The sequence below is a fragment of the Malus domestica genome, chromosome 02 (genome assembly GCF_042453785.1).
Source record: "Malus domestica chromosome 02, GDT2T_hap1".
Lineage (NCBI taxonomy): Eukaryota > Viridiplantae > Streptophyta > Magnoliopsida > Rosales > Rosaceae > Malus > Malus domestica.
In genome coordinates, this window is record NC_091662.1 from 11,504,352 (window position 1) to 11,517,261 (window position 12,910).

At 38.6% G+C, this 12,910-nt stretch overlaps 3 protein-coding genes across 3 annotated transcripts; 1 reads left to right on the top strand and 2 right to left on the bottom strand.

The window, feature by feature from the left end:
• Positions 1-378: 378 nt before the first annotated feature.
• LOC103401313 (gamma carbonic anhydrase 1, mitochondrial) lies at positions 379-2,534 on the bottom strand. Its single transcript, XM_008340027.4, has 5 exons — positions 2,136-2,534; positions 1,828-1,971; positions 1,498-1,623; positions 1,257-1,408; positions 379-1,031 (listed from the first exon to the last, which is right to left on the bottom strand). Exons 1-5 carry the CDS (start codon positions 2,248-2,250, stop codon positions 762-764), a joined length of 807 nt encoding a protein of 268 aa, XP_008338249.1. The 5' UTR covers positions 2,251-2,534; the 3' UTR covers positions 379-761.
• A 2,321-nt stretch (positions 2,535-4,855) lies between these two features.
• LOC103401320 (soluble inorganic pyrophosphatase 4) lies at positions 4,856-8,106 on the bottom strand. Its single transcript, XM_008340035.4, has 9 exons — positions 7,979-8,106; positions 7,201-7,349; positions 6,804-6,832; positions 6,460-6,525; positions 6,139-6,246; positions 5,986-6,051; positions 5,566-5,686; positions 5,314-5,395; positions 4,856-5,201 (listed from the first exon to the last, which is right to left on the bottom strand). Exons 2-9 carry the CDS (start codon positions 7,328-7,330, stop codon positions 5,159-5,161), a joined length of 645 nt encoding a protein of 214 aa, XP_008338257.1. The 5' UTR covers positions 7,331-7,349; positions 7,979-8,106; the 3' UTR covers positions 4,856-5,158.
• A 1,091-nt stretch (positions 8,107-9,197) lies between these two features.
• LOC103401328 (protein RER1B) lies at positions 9,198-11,517 on the top strand. The gene is made up of 4 exons (XM_008340042.4): positions 9,198-9,379; positions 9,651-10,012; positions 10,753-10,933; positions 11,057-11,517. Exons 2-4 carry the CDS (start codon positions 9,663-9,665, stop codon positions 11,075-11,077), a joined length of 552 nt encoding a protein of 183 aa, XP_008338264.1. The 5' UTR covers positions 9,198-9,379; positions 9,651-9,662; the 3' UTR covers positions 11,078-11,517.
• Positions 11,518-12,910: the final 1,393 nt, after the last annotated feature.

The following is a 12,910-nucleotide window of genomic DNA, read 5'->3' on the forward strand; positions in this document are numbered from 1 at the left end:
ACTTTTAAAGGGTGTGACATCCACACTTTTTTTTACTTTCATACACCCTTCTAATTTTCGACCGTCGAATCATATGAATTGAACAAGATGAAATAACAAAAATTAACAAGAAGTGTGAAAAATAAGAAAGGGTTGTGAATAACACACCCCATTTTTATTATTATAAATTCAAGTTTCAAAACTGTTAATGATTCTTATTAAGGCCACGAGAAATTTTTCACCATGCTAATAACCCAGCTCGGTACACCTGTAACAATACAATTGGTTGGAAACTTATAAAAAAAAAAAATTTCAACCAATTGTATTATGACACTTGCTGTTCTGTTCTCGGCACAACGGAAAATTTTTCTAAGGCCACAACTAAATCAGGAAAAGATGGGGATTGAATGCAATATTATTCAAAAGATACAACAAAACAAAAAGTATTAGCAGGCTCCGATGCCTGATTTCACTTCCTTTTTTTTCATAACGCATATATAAAAGCAATCAACCTCTAAACTACAAATCTAAGAGACCTTCCAAGATGCCTTAAGAACATCGAAACGTTCCATTACAGCAATTTTCTTTTTCTTCTCAAAAACAGAAGAGAAAGTTGCTGATCAATCAGAAAGGACGGGCAGAGCCATATGCACTTCAGCCGGCCCCAAAAATTATTCGAAATGTAATGCAGCCATTCGCCATAAATCCGCAGATGAACAAAACACTCACACTAAATCTCAAGAGGTGGTACCCTTACCAACATCATTAATAGTCGTACTTGCTTAAGCAGACTTAGGTGGCAATACGTTATCAGGAAGAGTAATCTCTGCCGGTGTCTCACGAGTGACACCCAACATAGAGTCATATTCCTCATCACGGCGTCCAAACTTCTTTCGCAGCGCCTTCTCAAACTCTATCTCATCGAGGGGCTTTGCATTTTCAGCTGCATGAACCTGAGCCAAGTTGGAATAGTTTAAGGCTGACTGGGAGATGAAGGCCATCTCATCTTCTGTGAGCTTCCTCAGGAACTTTGCTGGGTTCCCTCCCCATACCTGTTATTAAACATTCAGTAAACAACCAGTTTGAAAAATTCAGGTTGGTCGTTAAAAATGATTAACAAAAAGAGCTACATTCAGTTTAAAAGTTGGCAGCTCACACTGAGTCGCTTGATAACTTCCTACGTGAACTTTGTACTAAGAGTTTGTGAAATCAAGAAACTAGTTTAACTCGATACGGAATTGTCACATTCCACGTCAATAAAGAGAGTTTTGACATACCTCTCCACAGGGGATCCTTGTGTTCTGCCTTACAAGAGCTCCGGCAGCAACCATGGCGTGTTTCTCGACATAAACCCCATCGAGCAAGGTTGCAGCCATGCCTACAAATGCCTCATCCTCCACAGTACATCCATGCAAGACAGCACTGTGGCCTGCACGGTTCAAATCAAAAACCACAAGCCCAGCATCAGATCCTAAAGCAGCAACCACATCACCGGAAACACAATCACATGTAACTCACCTACAGTGACATTGTCTCCGATAATGGTAGGCAAAACCTTGCCACTCAAGTTAGATTTTGCCACATGAACAAGGGAATTGTCTTGAATGTTGGTCCCAGACCCAATGCTGATGCTGTTAACATCGCCTTCACACCCGAAAACAACAATCGGAGTAAATAAATCAAGGTTCGTGATTACACTTGTAATTGCAACAACAAATTGGCCTAATTTTTCACATAAATAGATTCTCAAAACAAAATTATCCTACTTTAGGAGTTAAAACTTAAAATTATCTTAATCAACTTTGCTAACAACCAAAATATAATGATCAAATTCACAGAAATGCTGACCTCTCAAAACGCAACCGTACCAAATGGAGGAGCCTCGGCCCACCTGAACTTGGCCTATGATCGACGCACTGGGTGCCACAAACGCCTCCTTATCGACCACCGGAGCTTTGTCGAACACGTTCATCAGCGTCCGATGCCGCGAAACTGATCAAAACAATCACAACACAATCAAGCAAAATCCAACCTCCGCAGATCTCAAAATTCGATTCAATATTCAATAAACAAAGCCACAGAATCAGGAATGAGTAATCTGCGTGAGTTAGGGTTTGGAGGAAATGAGAGATGAAGGAGAAGAATTGGGGGCGTACGCTGTTCTTGGAAGTAGTAGTTGCCTTGGAGGCGGGAACCGAGGCGGTCAATGGCTTGGCCGGTCTCGCGGATCCAGAATCCAACGGTGTAGATTGCTCTGCCCAGGGTCCCCATCGTCGTCGGAGATTGGAGGGTTTCGTAAAGCGTGAGTTTTCAGGGGAAGGTGTATGCAGCGGCGCGTATCGGTCTCAGTCGCGGTCTCAGCTGTGAGTGGCGGAGCAAAGCATTGAGTTTGAGAGTTTGAGAGGTTTGAGGAGGAGAGCGCTGCTGCTGACAAATGGTTTGGAAATGTTGGCGAGCAAAGGGGTTGCTGGACTCCCCCACTCCCTCGGAACCAATGCTCACCGTTTCGCTGCCCACATCGATCTTGTTTTGTTCGTTATTGTCTACAGCTTCCCTACGGTATCGTATGTGATCTGTCAGTTAGAAGTATAATACATATACCTAGGGGTGGGCACGGTCCGGTTCGATCTGGTTCCACCTTCAAAATGGAACCGGAATCGGAAAATTTCAACGGTTCGATTCGGTGCGGTTCCTCTTAAATTTATTACTAAAATCGTACGGTTCGGTTCCTGACGGTTCAGGTTCGGTTCATGTCGGTTTACGATTCTAACCAAAATTATATATATGTTTTTATTAATTTTCTACTTCTAATACCAAACACATATTTCAACCACAAATTCAAGTAAATTTGAGTTCCCACTATTAGATTTACAAGATTTGTGACCGAAAGATAGAAAGTGTGCATATAAATATAAATCAAAAGATAGAAATGCTCATATCAAGACCAAAGTGTAGATCTTAAACTAAAACTAAAATGTACATAATGCACAATATACTGGAAAAGAATGGAGAAAATTAATGTAGGGGGAGAAAAGTCATATTACAACAAAGGAGGGGGAGAGAAGTGAAAAAAAATATTGGGCTTATGCACAGGTAGGGGTGGGTTCGGTTCAAATCGGTTCGCTTTTTTGCCAAAATCGAAACCAAATCGAAATTTCGGTTTGGTTCGGTTCATTTTTTTTCGGTTCGGTTTTGATTCGGTTTCGGTTTTTTGTTTTGTTTTGTTTTTTTCAAAAAATGAAAGACATTGAAATTTAAAATTTTAACATCTCCAACACAATCATAACATAAACATTCTAACTAGAATCAAAGACAATGAAAATAAACATTTAAAGTTAAACTAAAATCATCAATCAAGTTTTTCAAAGTCCAAACTAACAACCTCACAACACAAAATCGTACAAATGACTTAGAAAAGTTAAATTGTATGATGTTGTTCAAAGATCAGGGTTGTTTGCTTGTAACTACATGTTGACAACTTGATTAGTAAAAGTAATGCGTGAGTGGATTTATTTAGTGTGTGTTTGATTCTTTTCCATCACAAATTACGCAAGTAATCTACCCGAAATAAATGTTTATGGATTCTGTTACATGTTATATGAGAGTAGATTTGGAAAAGAAAGCTGGGGCTGAAGTAAACAGTGCTATGGAGATGGATGTAGGTACTTCAGGAGGAGGTTTGGTTCCGAAACCTTATATGGGGGAGAAATAATAGGTTAGGGTTTAAAGTTTTTATAGGCCTTTTTTAAATATTTTGAGCTTAAAGTTTGGCAACACATTAGGTTTAGCACATTTTAACTTACAAATTGGGTTTATAAAATAATACCCAAAACAAATAATTAAATAAAAAAATTAATTTAATTAGTTCGGTTCGGTTTGGTTTCTAGATCACTAAAACCGAACCGAACCAAAAGAATTCGGTTCGGTTCGATTTTTTCAATTCGGTTCGGTTTGGTTTTCGGTTTTTTTTTTTCGGTTTTCGGTTTTTTGAACCCACCCCTATGCACAGGGTCTTCTTGGAAAAATGTCTTATTTAATAAAAAAAATAATAAAACAATAATTTATATTAAAAGCGGTTCGGTCCGGTTCCTTCGGTTTTTAATATTTCTAAACCGAAACCAGAACCATTTGAAACGGTTTGGTTCAGTTTTTGTTCCGTTTTTTGGTCAATGCGTTTTTTTATGTTTTTTTTTGTCATGGTTCGATTCGGTTTTCTGGTTTGGTGGTTTTTATGCCCACCCCTACGTAAACCTTAGTCCATTTCCCTTGAGCTTGTTTATATATTTATTTTTTACATAAGAGGCATCCAACAAAATATTGGTGATAGAATAATTCATATTCTCTTGTTATCACATGAGACGATAACGTACTTTTGACCCTTAGATCAAACGTTATACCAAAACTAAAATCAATAGCCCGAAAGAATATATCCGTAGAAGTTTGAACTTGAATTAGAGGCTCCAACTCTTTGCTCGCTTTCTAAAACCAACCCCTTGGGGTTTTGGACGAAAAATTAAACGGACTGTGAGTAAACATGTAATAGGGGAAAATGAGATCTTTATATTAACTCATGACGGAAATTTTCAGAAATAAAAGTTTAAAGGACAAAAGACCGTAGTACGGTACATGTTCAAGAGAGAAATCGGAAAAATACTCCTGCCGGTATTGACAATAGTCGGGCCGGGCATCCGAGCATGGATCCCGGATCCCGGATCCCGGTCCGAGGGTCAAGGCTCGTGACCCAGGTTCACAGGCAATAAATACATGTCCAAGTTACCAACACTAGATAGATTTTCAGCCCTCTTGGTTTTGTACCATAATACCAAAACGTTTTCTTTTGTTTTCGGGTACTTAAAACACGGTAAAACATTGGAGATACAACTCAAATTGTTGGATTCAATCACTTGCAAATGTAAAACTTTGCATCCAAAGTTGCATGAAATTATTTGAACCTTTCAATATCTTTCTCCTGGGTAAAAACAGCATTCATTCGCTGTTTTCTTACTAATGGAAACCTATCTAACCATCCACAAAACATTATTCAACACGTAGATGAGACGTACGATCAAAAGTACAGCTTAAGAACCCACCAATTCAAACCCAGAGAAATAGAGTGATAGTTTCAGGTATTACTAAATCGCTCCAGCCATTTCGCTAATTACAAAGCGTCCAGGTTAGCCTACTGCCTCAAGCTCTCCACGATGTAAGATGCATACAGGTTCCTGCAAACACAAGACATCATTTCAAGAAAACAATATAGCAATGAAATGTTTACGTTCTATTTGCAATAATCATAGGGGACTGTGAAAAGAGAGGAACTAAAGTTTATCTCACATGGAGTATCTGATGGCCTCGATGGCAGCCTCAGCCGGTAGAAAGTCTTCAACCTCAACTTCCTTGTTCTCATTCTTTTTGTCTATCGTGACATAAGAGTTAAGGGCATACAGCAAAAACCAGTTCATATTGCAAAGAGATGAAGTTTTTTAATAGATTAAGTATCTAGTTAAGGTAATTCATAACTGTGGAGTCCCAAGACTCCCAACTGCTTCAATTTAAGGGAGTGCAAGCAATGTGATAATAGGATACAGTCCTCAAAGAACCGACGAATTTCTGCAAGGCGATGTGGAGGAAGCTCCTTGAGGTCAGTGATATGGCGGAACTCAGGGTCATCAGCACATACTGCAATAATCTTGTCATCCTTTTCACCCTGCAATAGAACTCATGTTATCGATAGCTACACTCACTTCTGGATGTATGAAAATAGATCGCTACGAGAGGAAACTATACAGAGAATAAATTATGAGATTCTGATTGCCAAATGAAAACAGCAGTAAAATAAACAACACTTCCTTCGCTTGTTACATTAAAAACTTTAACCACATTGATCCAGATTTAAACCCTGAATTCCCCTCAAGATTGATGTCAAGATCATATCTATTCCCAAAGGTTCAATAATTCATGCTCCATTATTCTAGTCAAACATGAGATAGAAAAAGGCCTTCTTACTTGATCAATCATGGGCATTAATCCAATAGCGCGAGCACGAAGGAAAGAACCAGGTATCACGGGCTCCTAAATGATCATTAACAAGTTCAGTCAAACATACAAAATCAGCTGTTATATCATTGTGGAGAGGATTATGTGTCCAAACGACATTACCTGCATCAGTACTAGGACATCCATTGGATCACTATCCTCACAGATTGTTCGTGGGATGAAACCATAGTTGTGCGGGTAAACAACCGATGAGTAAAGCACACGGTCAACCTGCGTTAAAGAGCCTCATGCATTAGTGTCCTCCATGAAAGGCATCAGTTTCACACTAGATGCCAATACCCTAGCAAACACTGATACGAATGTAAACGAACCAACGGTAAATATATAGAGCCCTTGTTTAAATTTCTCCAACTGTAGTGAATAAGCATGGTTCACTAAAGCGGCAACAGATTATCATTTAGGAAAGAAGAGGAAGTGTCTTACTACTATAAGGCCAGTTGTCTTGTCGAGCTCATACTTAACCTTGCTGCCTTTGCCAATTTCAACAACCTACCACAGAAATGATCATTTAGAATCGTACGCAAGTGTTGTAACAGAATCTTGAGCTAAATATACAACTTTTTTCATTTACGTTTAAATAAGTGGGGAAGATTATGCAAGTCATCATCCACTGATAGAAGCATTACACAATCTATTCTAAAAGGTCTCATGCACGGCAATTCACATGCAACACATCCATGACTTACATGTTGGATTTGTTGAAGGGTCCTTTACTAAAAGATCAGAACAATAAAAAGACTAACAGAAAGTTAGAAACAATGACTCACACAGTTGAAAACTGCTGGTGCACCAGGTCCTGCGTAGACGAAAACATCAAGCATTATTAACCAAACATGTAAAGTATATGTCAAATTTTACTCACACAGTTGAACTCTTGAATAACAGTCTCTCATGCACAACACACTGAAGTGCAATACTCACACACACAACAGAATCTAAGCTTCTCTTAGCTGCTTACATTCATGCACAATGTACATATCCTCACCTCACTCTCTGCTACTACTACTCCACACACACTAAAGTAACACCTAACACATGGCACGTCACTTTCTTACGTGGTGTTACACGAGAGTCCAACTAACTTTGCTGACTTAAAGAAATGCTCAGGCGATCAAAATTAGAGAGAATTTTAATATTAAATGTCAAAAAGCCAACAAATTTTACCAATCTCTAAGTCATGCCAGGGATGAGCAGCAACAGATCTCCTTGACATTGAAGAAAGGATTCTTTCATTGAGTTTAACGTGAGAAGACCCCGACTTCTTTCCACTCCCTTCTGCATCATTGTTAGCCATGTTCACCCTTTCCACTAACCTTGAAAACAGAAAGAAGACAAAAACAACATAACCACATCATCTTCTTGAACAAATCATATTCACCCACTAACCAATTACACAAACACAGTTAATTTCACCGAGTCGAAAACATGGCAAAGGACTAATAAGAGCAGAAATATGATCTGTTAATAACACAAATGGGTTTTCTGTCAACATCAAGGGGGCAACTAAAATTGGAGATTTCCTCTATAAATGATGGGATTGAAAATTTTCACTCAAATAATATACTCATCGCATGCAACAGATTACCTCCGATTAAAATCACAGAAATGAAAGAAATCGAATCAAGAAAAAACATAATCACACAACAATTACACGATGATCATCAAGATTAACCAAAGAACCAAGAAGTTGAAGTGTTCATGCAAATTGTACACTCAAAACAGACCCAGAGAAAGAAACCCACATGCCAACAATTACGGTTCCAAATCCAAAACCCCATCAAAATAAATCAGGTAATCAAGAATCTTCATCTAATTTTCTTCAGTTTAACACAAAACAGAGCGTACAATCCATAAACTAAACCGTTAATCAAAGACACAGAGAGAGAGAGGAGACGAAGTCAACCATTGCAGAGGCCACTGGAAAGGGAGGAGAAGAACTTACAGTTGCAGAGCAGCAGAAAAAATGGATTCTAGAATTTGTGCGAGAAAATTGGAAAGGTACCGTGAGAGCTGTGAGCTTAATTTATAAGGAGGAGGACGAAGACGCTTTTTGTCAACTTCTTGCAGCGGTCAGTCAAAATGTCAATGGGAGCCGTTGGATTGTAAAGGAGTCAATCAGACGGCTGATATTTCGGTTACGCGTCAGGAAATTAGTTCCCAGGTCAGCAACTTTGGCGCAAAGTATTTAGCATTTTGTCGGGAAAGGATCATCATTTCCATCAAATCCACCTAATCAATCAATTTGAACATTTGAAATTTGATTCAATAACTGCAAATAGGAGTTTTTTTTAGCATTTAAGTTTGAATAACATTTCTGTCATTTATCATAATTTATAGGGAATTTTAATGAAAAGTTCATTGTACTGTTCACTTAAAAAAATCACATTTTACCCTATTCATGGTACTATTCATTTTACCCTTTATTTTGTCCTTATTGTTAAAACGTAAAATTTTCAAATATTTTTCATTAGTTTTCCTTAATCCATAAACTAGGAATATTCCCAGTTTTATTATTTCATATTTTCAACCCTCCAATTTTCATCGGTATATTCCTCTTCTATCCCTTTCGAGTGGCTGCCATACTACGAAGATTGGTGACATCAAATCAGTCAAATCAGTCAAACAATTTTTTTTTTGGCATGACCATAAAAATGTTAATAAGGACGACGTTTGGTCCCATTTGCACATGTCATTGTTAACTTAAAAATGGAATTTAGGTTGGTTGCGTTGACGGATCTACATAAGAGCGAGTGAATAATACTATACTTGTGTGTTTTCGCTCTCGATGATGAGTTTTTATGGCTGTTATAGGGCCAACTTGTTGATCAAAATTCCTAAGATGATTACAATAGAGTATGGAGGACAAAATGGTGTGAACTTGGGCTACATCTTGCCTCCAACACAAACATTTCCTCGATCCGTCACTATGGGAAGATCATTTATTTACAACACTCGTTTGTATTCTTGTCTTTAATTACTATGATGCTAAATGCTTAGTATAGATGAATTCGATAATTTCATAAAGAGCTTGTAGCTCAAACTTTTAGAGCGTTTACTCCTTTACTCGAATTCTGTTGTTCAAATTCGAAGAGAGAGAAAAGATGAATTTTCATTATTTTGAAAGCCCTATTACGTGAGCCTAGGCCTCATTGGGTTAAATTGGGCTTGTTTGACCCGGCCCGTTATTAGGCCTGCCCACGAAGCTGGACGCGGGTAAGATCGACCTCCCAGATCTTTATGAACTAAAGGAGACCACAAGATCAAATCGCGGAGTGGCAGCAGTCGTAAATTCATCGTCTTTCTCGTTTCGTCCGCTTCATCGAAACCCTAACTCAATCGCCTGGTAATTTCCTCTCTCGAAGATCCTACTTTCATCTGTGCTTGATTTATCTTAGTCCGCAGTTAATTAATTTAATTTGTTCACTCATTTATGCACAAGAATAATCTGTAGCCCCCTGTTTGTTTCCCGAGAAAATGGGATAGAAAATTTCGATTCATACATTTTTTTTCCCTCAGTTATGCTATTCTATGTTGAGCAAACGAAGTAGCTTGATTAGTTAGGTCAGTTTCCAAAAATGAAAAAGAGAGTAATTTTTGTTGCAATTTTTTGGTAGAATCCGAATTAGATGGAGGGAATTGGAAGTGAGGGCGGAGCAGCAGCGGCGCCACTGGCCCAATGGCGGAGCAATTTTGCGAGAGCATTCCAGTACTATTTGGATCGGTCAACGCCTCACACTGTGAATAGATGGCTAGGAACCCTAGTTTTGGCTATGATTTACATTCTGCGTGTGTACTATGTTCAGGGGTTCTATGTTGTCTCCTATGGTCTGGGGATCTACGTTTTGAATCTCTTGATCGGTTTCTTCTCGCCCAAGGTTGACCCGGAGCTTGAGGCCTTGGATGGGGCTTCATTGCCAACAAGTGGTTCTGATGAGTTTAAGCCTTTTGTTCGCCGCCTTCCCGAGTTTAAGTTCTGGTAAGTTTCATTCATTCTTTTGCTTCATATGTGCAATGATGGTATCTAAACAATAGTATTGTGTGGTCCGGTGTGATTTATTATGTTTGGGGTTTTCTTCATTTTGATGGAAACCCCCCTTTCCATATGTTGGGCATGTTAAAGGATATGTGAATGTATCTTGTAGTAGTAATAAATGCTTCGAGTGTCTTCTAATTATGCCATATCTGCGTGCTATTTTTCGTGTGTATTTGGTTCAACTTACGTAGAAATGTATGAAAACCATATATTTCCCTCTTTACAGAAGGGTTTTCATGGGTTTTACTGTAATGGTAGAAAACTGTGTTTGAATAATATCTCAGGAGTAATTCTTAACTACTGAAGGATGGTTTTGCAGTTGAAGTATCGGTACGGCTTATAGAGTTATAGGCATGAGGTTATTTGTGTTATTAAATTCCTTGAGTGACTGAGTCAACAGGGTGTTTATCCCTTGGAGTATCAGTTAGCATAAATCAATACGTGAATTTCAGATTTCGTGCTGCCATCTGATTCATGTGTATTGGAATTATACCAGCCGACTGGTTCAATACCTAGTTTCATGACTAAACTGGCTCACCTCACAAAATGAAAAGCAGCAATGAAGTTGAATAGTCTCTAATTCTTAATATCACACTTGCTGTAAAATCTCGGAGAGTTCTGCAAGGATGTTGTGTACGACCTTTTTATTATCATGGAAAATGAATGTGTTCAATGTTTTTTAGGTATTCCATCACAAAGGCATTCGTTATTGCATTTATCATGACCTTTATTTCTCTGCTGGACGTACCTGTTTTCTGGCCAATACTGCTATGCTACTGGATTGTTCTGTTTGTCCTCACAATGAAAAGGCAGATCCTACACATGATCAAATACAAATATGTTCCATTTGATATCGGAAAAAGGGTGAGTAAATATATTCTCATTCTTTCTCCCCATCTTTTTGGTTGGCCCTCATAAGTACACGGTGAGTCATTCCTTACCATGATCGGAAACTAATTATTATGCTGTCCCCATTTGTTCTTGCAGCGATACACTGGAAAGAAGTAGTCTGAATGGGAGCGGCTTTTCTACAAATCTGAAATGAAATGCTGCCGATTTGTAGAACCTTGAGTGAAAGCAAAACGATAAATTTGGGATCTTAAGTTTGTTTTGAAGGTAATGTTCCCTCAGTATATTTGAACATGTGCTAGCCTCTCTAGTTTAGAAGCGGATGACAGGTATTGTCAGGATGCCCTAATAGTTAAACTTCCATAGCCTAATCAAAGTTCAAGTTGCATTCGTTTTTCGTTAAACATTGCCTAGCAGATTAAAATATACATTGTTGAAGACACAGCTAACAGCAGTCTATGTTATATTGTCTGTGTGTTGCATGAACATGTCGTGTCGGGGGCATGAACCCAGTGTATTCGTTGCATGTAAAGCATGAGAAGATGTTCCATGTTCAGATGTGTGTGTTTACATTCTTTCATACTAAAATATTGTTCACATGTTTTTCGTGTTCATGTTAAAAGAAATACGTAAAGACCGAACCAAGAATGTGTAAGCTTGTTTTATTTTATTTTTCGTGTAAACAAAGAGAATGCATGCCTTTGTGCTATATCTAAATCTTTGTGATCATCTTGACCCTAGGAAAAAAGCTTCAGGGCTGTCCGTCTCTGTCTCATTCTCTTTTTTTCCGAGTATTAGACTGCCGTGACACAATCTTGATAAAAACCTATACATAGACGGAAAGAAACGATCAACTCTCGACGAGAGTATATAAACTACACGTGCTGCCGGTTGTTGGAACTCTTCCGGCATATGCTCATGAACTTGGCCACAAATTCTGCATAAACGATTAACACATAAACTTACTACAAAACTGGACTCAGTGCTCAAATTATTGATTCCTTATATAATTGGATGAAGGATTTTGGTGGCTTGCATATGTTACCTTCTAGTTTCAGTAACGCACTCGCTCCTGCTGGGAGTCTTTTCTCCTGCAAGGACAACATTTGAGTCAGTTCATCTTCTCCGAGAGCCGAAAGAGGGAATGAGGTAGAGAACTTACATAATAAGCATGCCAGTAATAGAGTTCCCTCTTAGAACTAGCATCCACTCCCTTTAGGAACTGTTCCACAAGCTTCTGCATTTCGGAAAATGAAAACTCTGTCACGAAATTATATTTTGGTGACTATGTATATACGAACAAGAAGTTTGCGGGATCGATACGGTACCAGTAGAATCAGTTTCGGATGTACAAAATCAATAAGAAGCTTTTGAAACTTTCCCCGGATGAAAAATAGTCTGACACAAGATTAATACGGAAAATCAATTCAAACATTGCGGGATGCTGTTAGATGAACGGTGTAACCGAGTTAGATGTGAAATCCCTCGTGGGTTTCACATCCGTCAATGATTGTGAGATTCACATCATTCAACGGATGCCAGTGAAATGATTACCTCTTAGGTGACGGATCAGCTAGGATTTCGGAAGCAAGTTCTTGCACCACCTCTTCCCATCCAAGTGGAATTGGTTGTTCTTCTCCAAAAGGATAGCTGCATAGGCAAAGCTCCATGTAAGTTGACTTTACAACAACAAAGTCAAAATTTCCAACAATTTATTTGCAATATGTTCTCACTTATGTGCTTTGCATGCTTCAAGACCCATGATCGCTTTTCTCAGATTCTGCTTTGATTTATTTGCAATCTTATTGGCAAGGCTCATAGGTAGGTCAAATTCCTCTTTCCTGGCTATCTGAATAAGAACTTCCATGATCTGGCAAAGAGAAAAGTAAACTATAAGCTGACGTGCGCGTAGCCACGTTGGCCCATAAAGATGCCCCCCTCCCCCCACATGCACCTAACCCGAGTTCTAATTCCCCCTCCGCAATATAGATT

Coding starts and splice junctions, on each gene's coding strand:
- LOC103401313 (XM_008340027.4), bottom strand. CDS start 2,250: ATGGGGACCCTGGGCAGAGCAATCTACACCGTTGGATTCTGGATCCGC. Junction 1,972..2,135: donor CTACTACTTCCAAGAACAGC/GTACGCCCCCAA, acceptor TGTTTTGATCAG/TTTCGCGGCATCGGACGCTG. Junction 1,409..1,497: donor CGGAGACAATGTCACTGTAG/GTGAGTTACATG, acceptor TGAACCGTGCAG/GCCACAGTGCTGTCTTGCAT.
- LOC103401320 (XM_008340035.4), bottom strand. CDS start 7,330: ATGGCTAACAATGATGCAGAAGGGAGTGGAAAGAAGTCGGGGTCTTCT. Junction 6,247..6,459: donor AGACAACTGGCCTTATAGTA/GTAAGACACTTC, acceptor TCTTTAACGCAG/GTTGACCGTGTGCTTTACTC. Junction 6,052..6,138: donor ATGTCCTAGTACTGATGCAG/GTAATGTCGTTT, acceptor ATGATCATTTAG/GAGCCCGTGATACCTGGTTC.
- LOC103401328 (XM_008340042.4), top strand. CDS start 9,663: ATGGAGGGAATTGGAAGTGAGGGCGGAGCAGCAGCGGCGCCACTGGCC. Junction 10,013..10,752: donor CTTCCCGAGTTTAAGTTCTG/GTAAGTTTCATT, acceptor AATGTTTTTTAG/GTATTCCATCACAAAGGCAT. Junction 10,934..11,056: donor CATTTGATATCGGAAAAAGG/GTGAGTAAATAT, acceptor TTGTTCTTGCAG/CGATACACTGGAAAGAAGTA.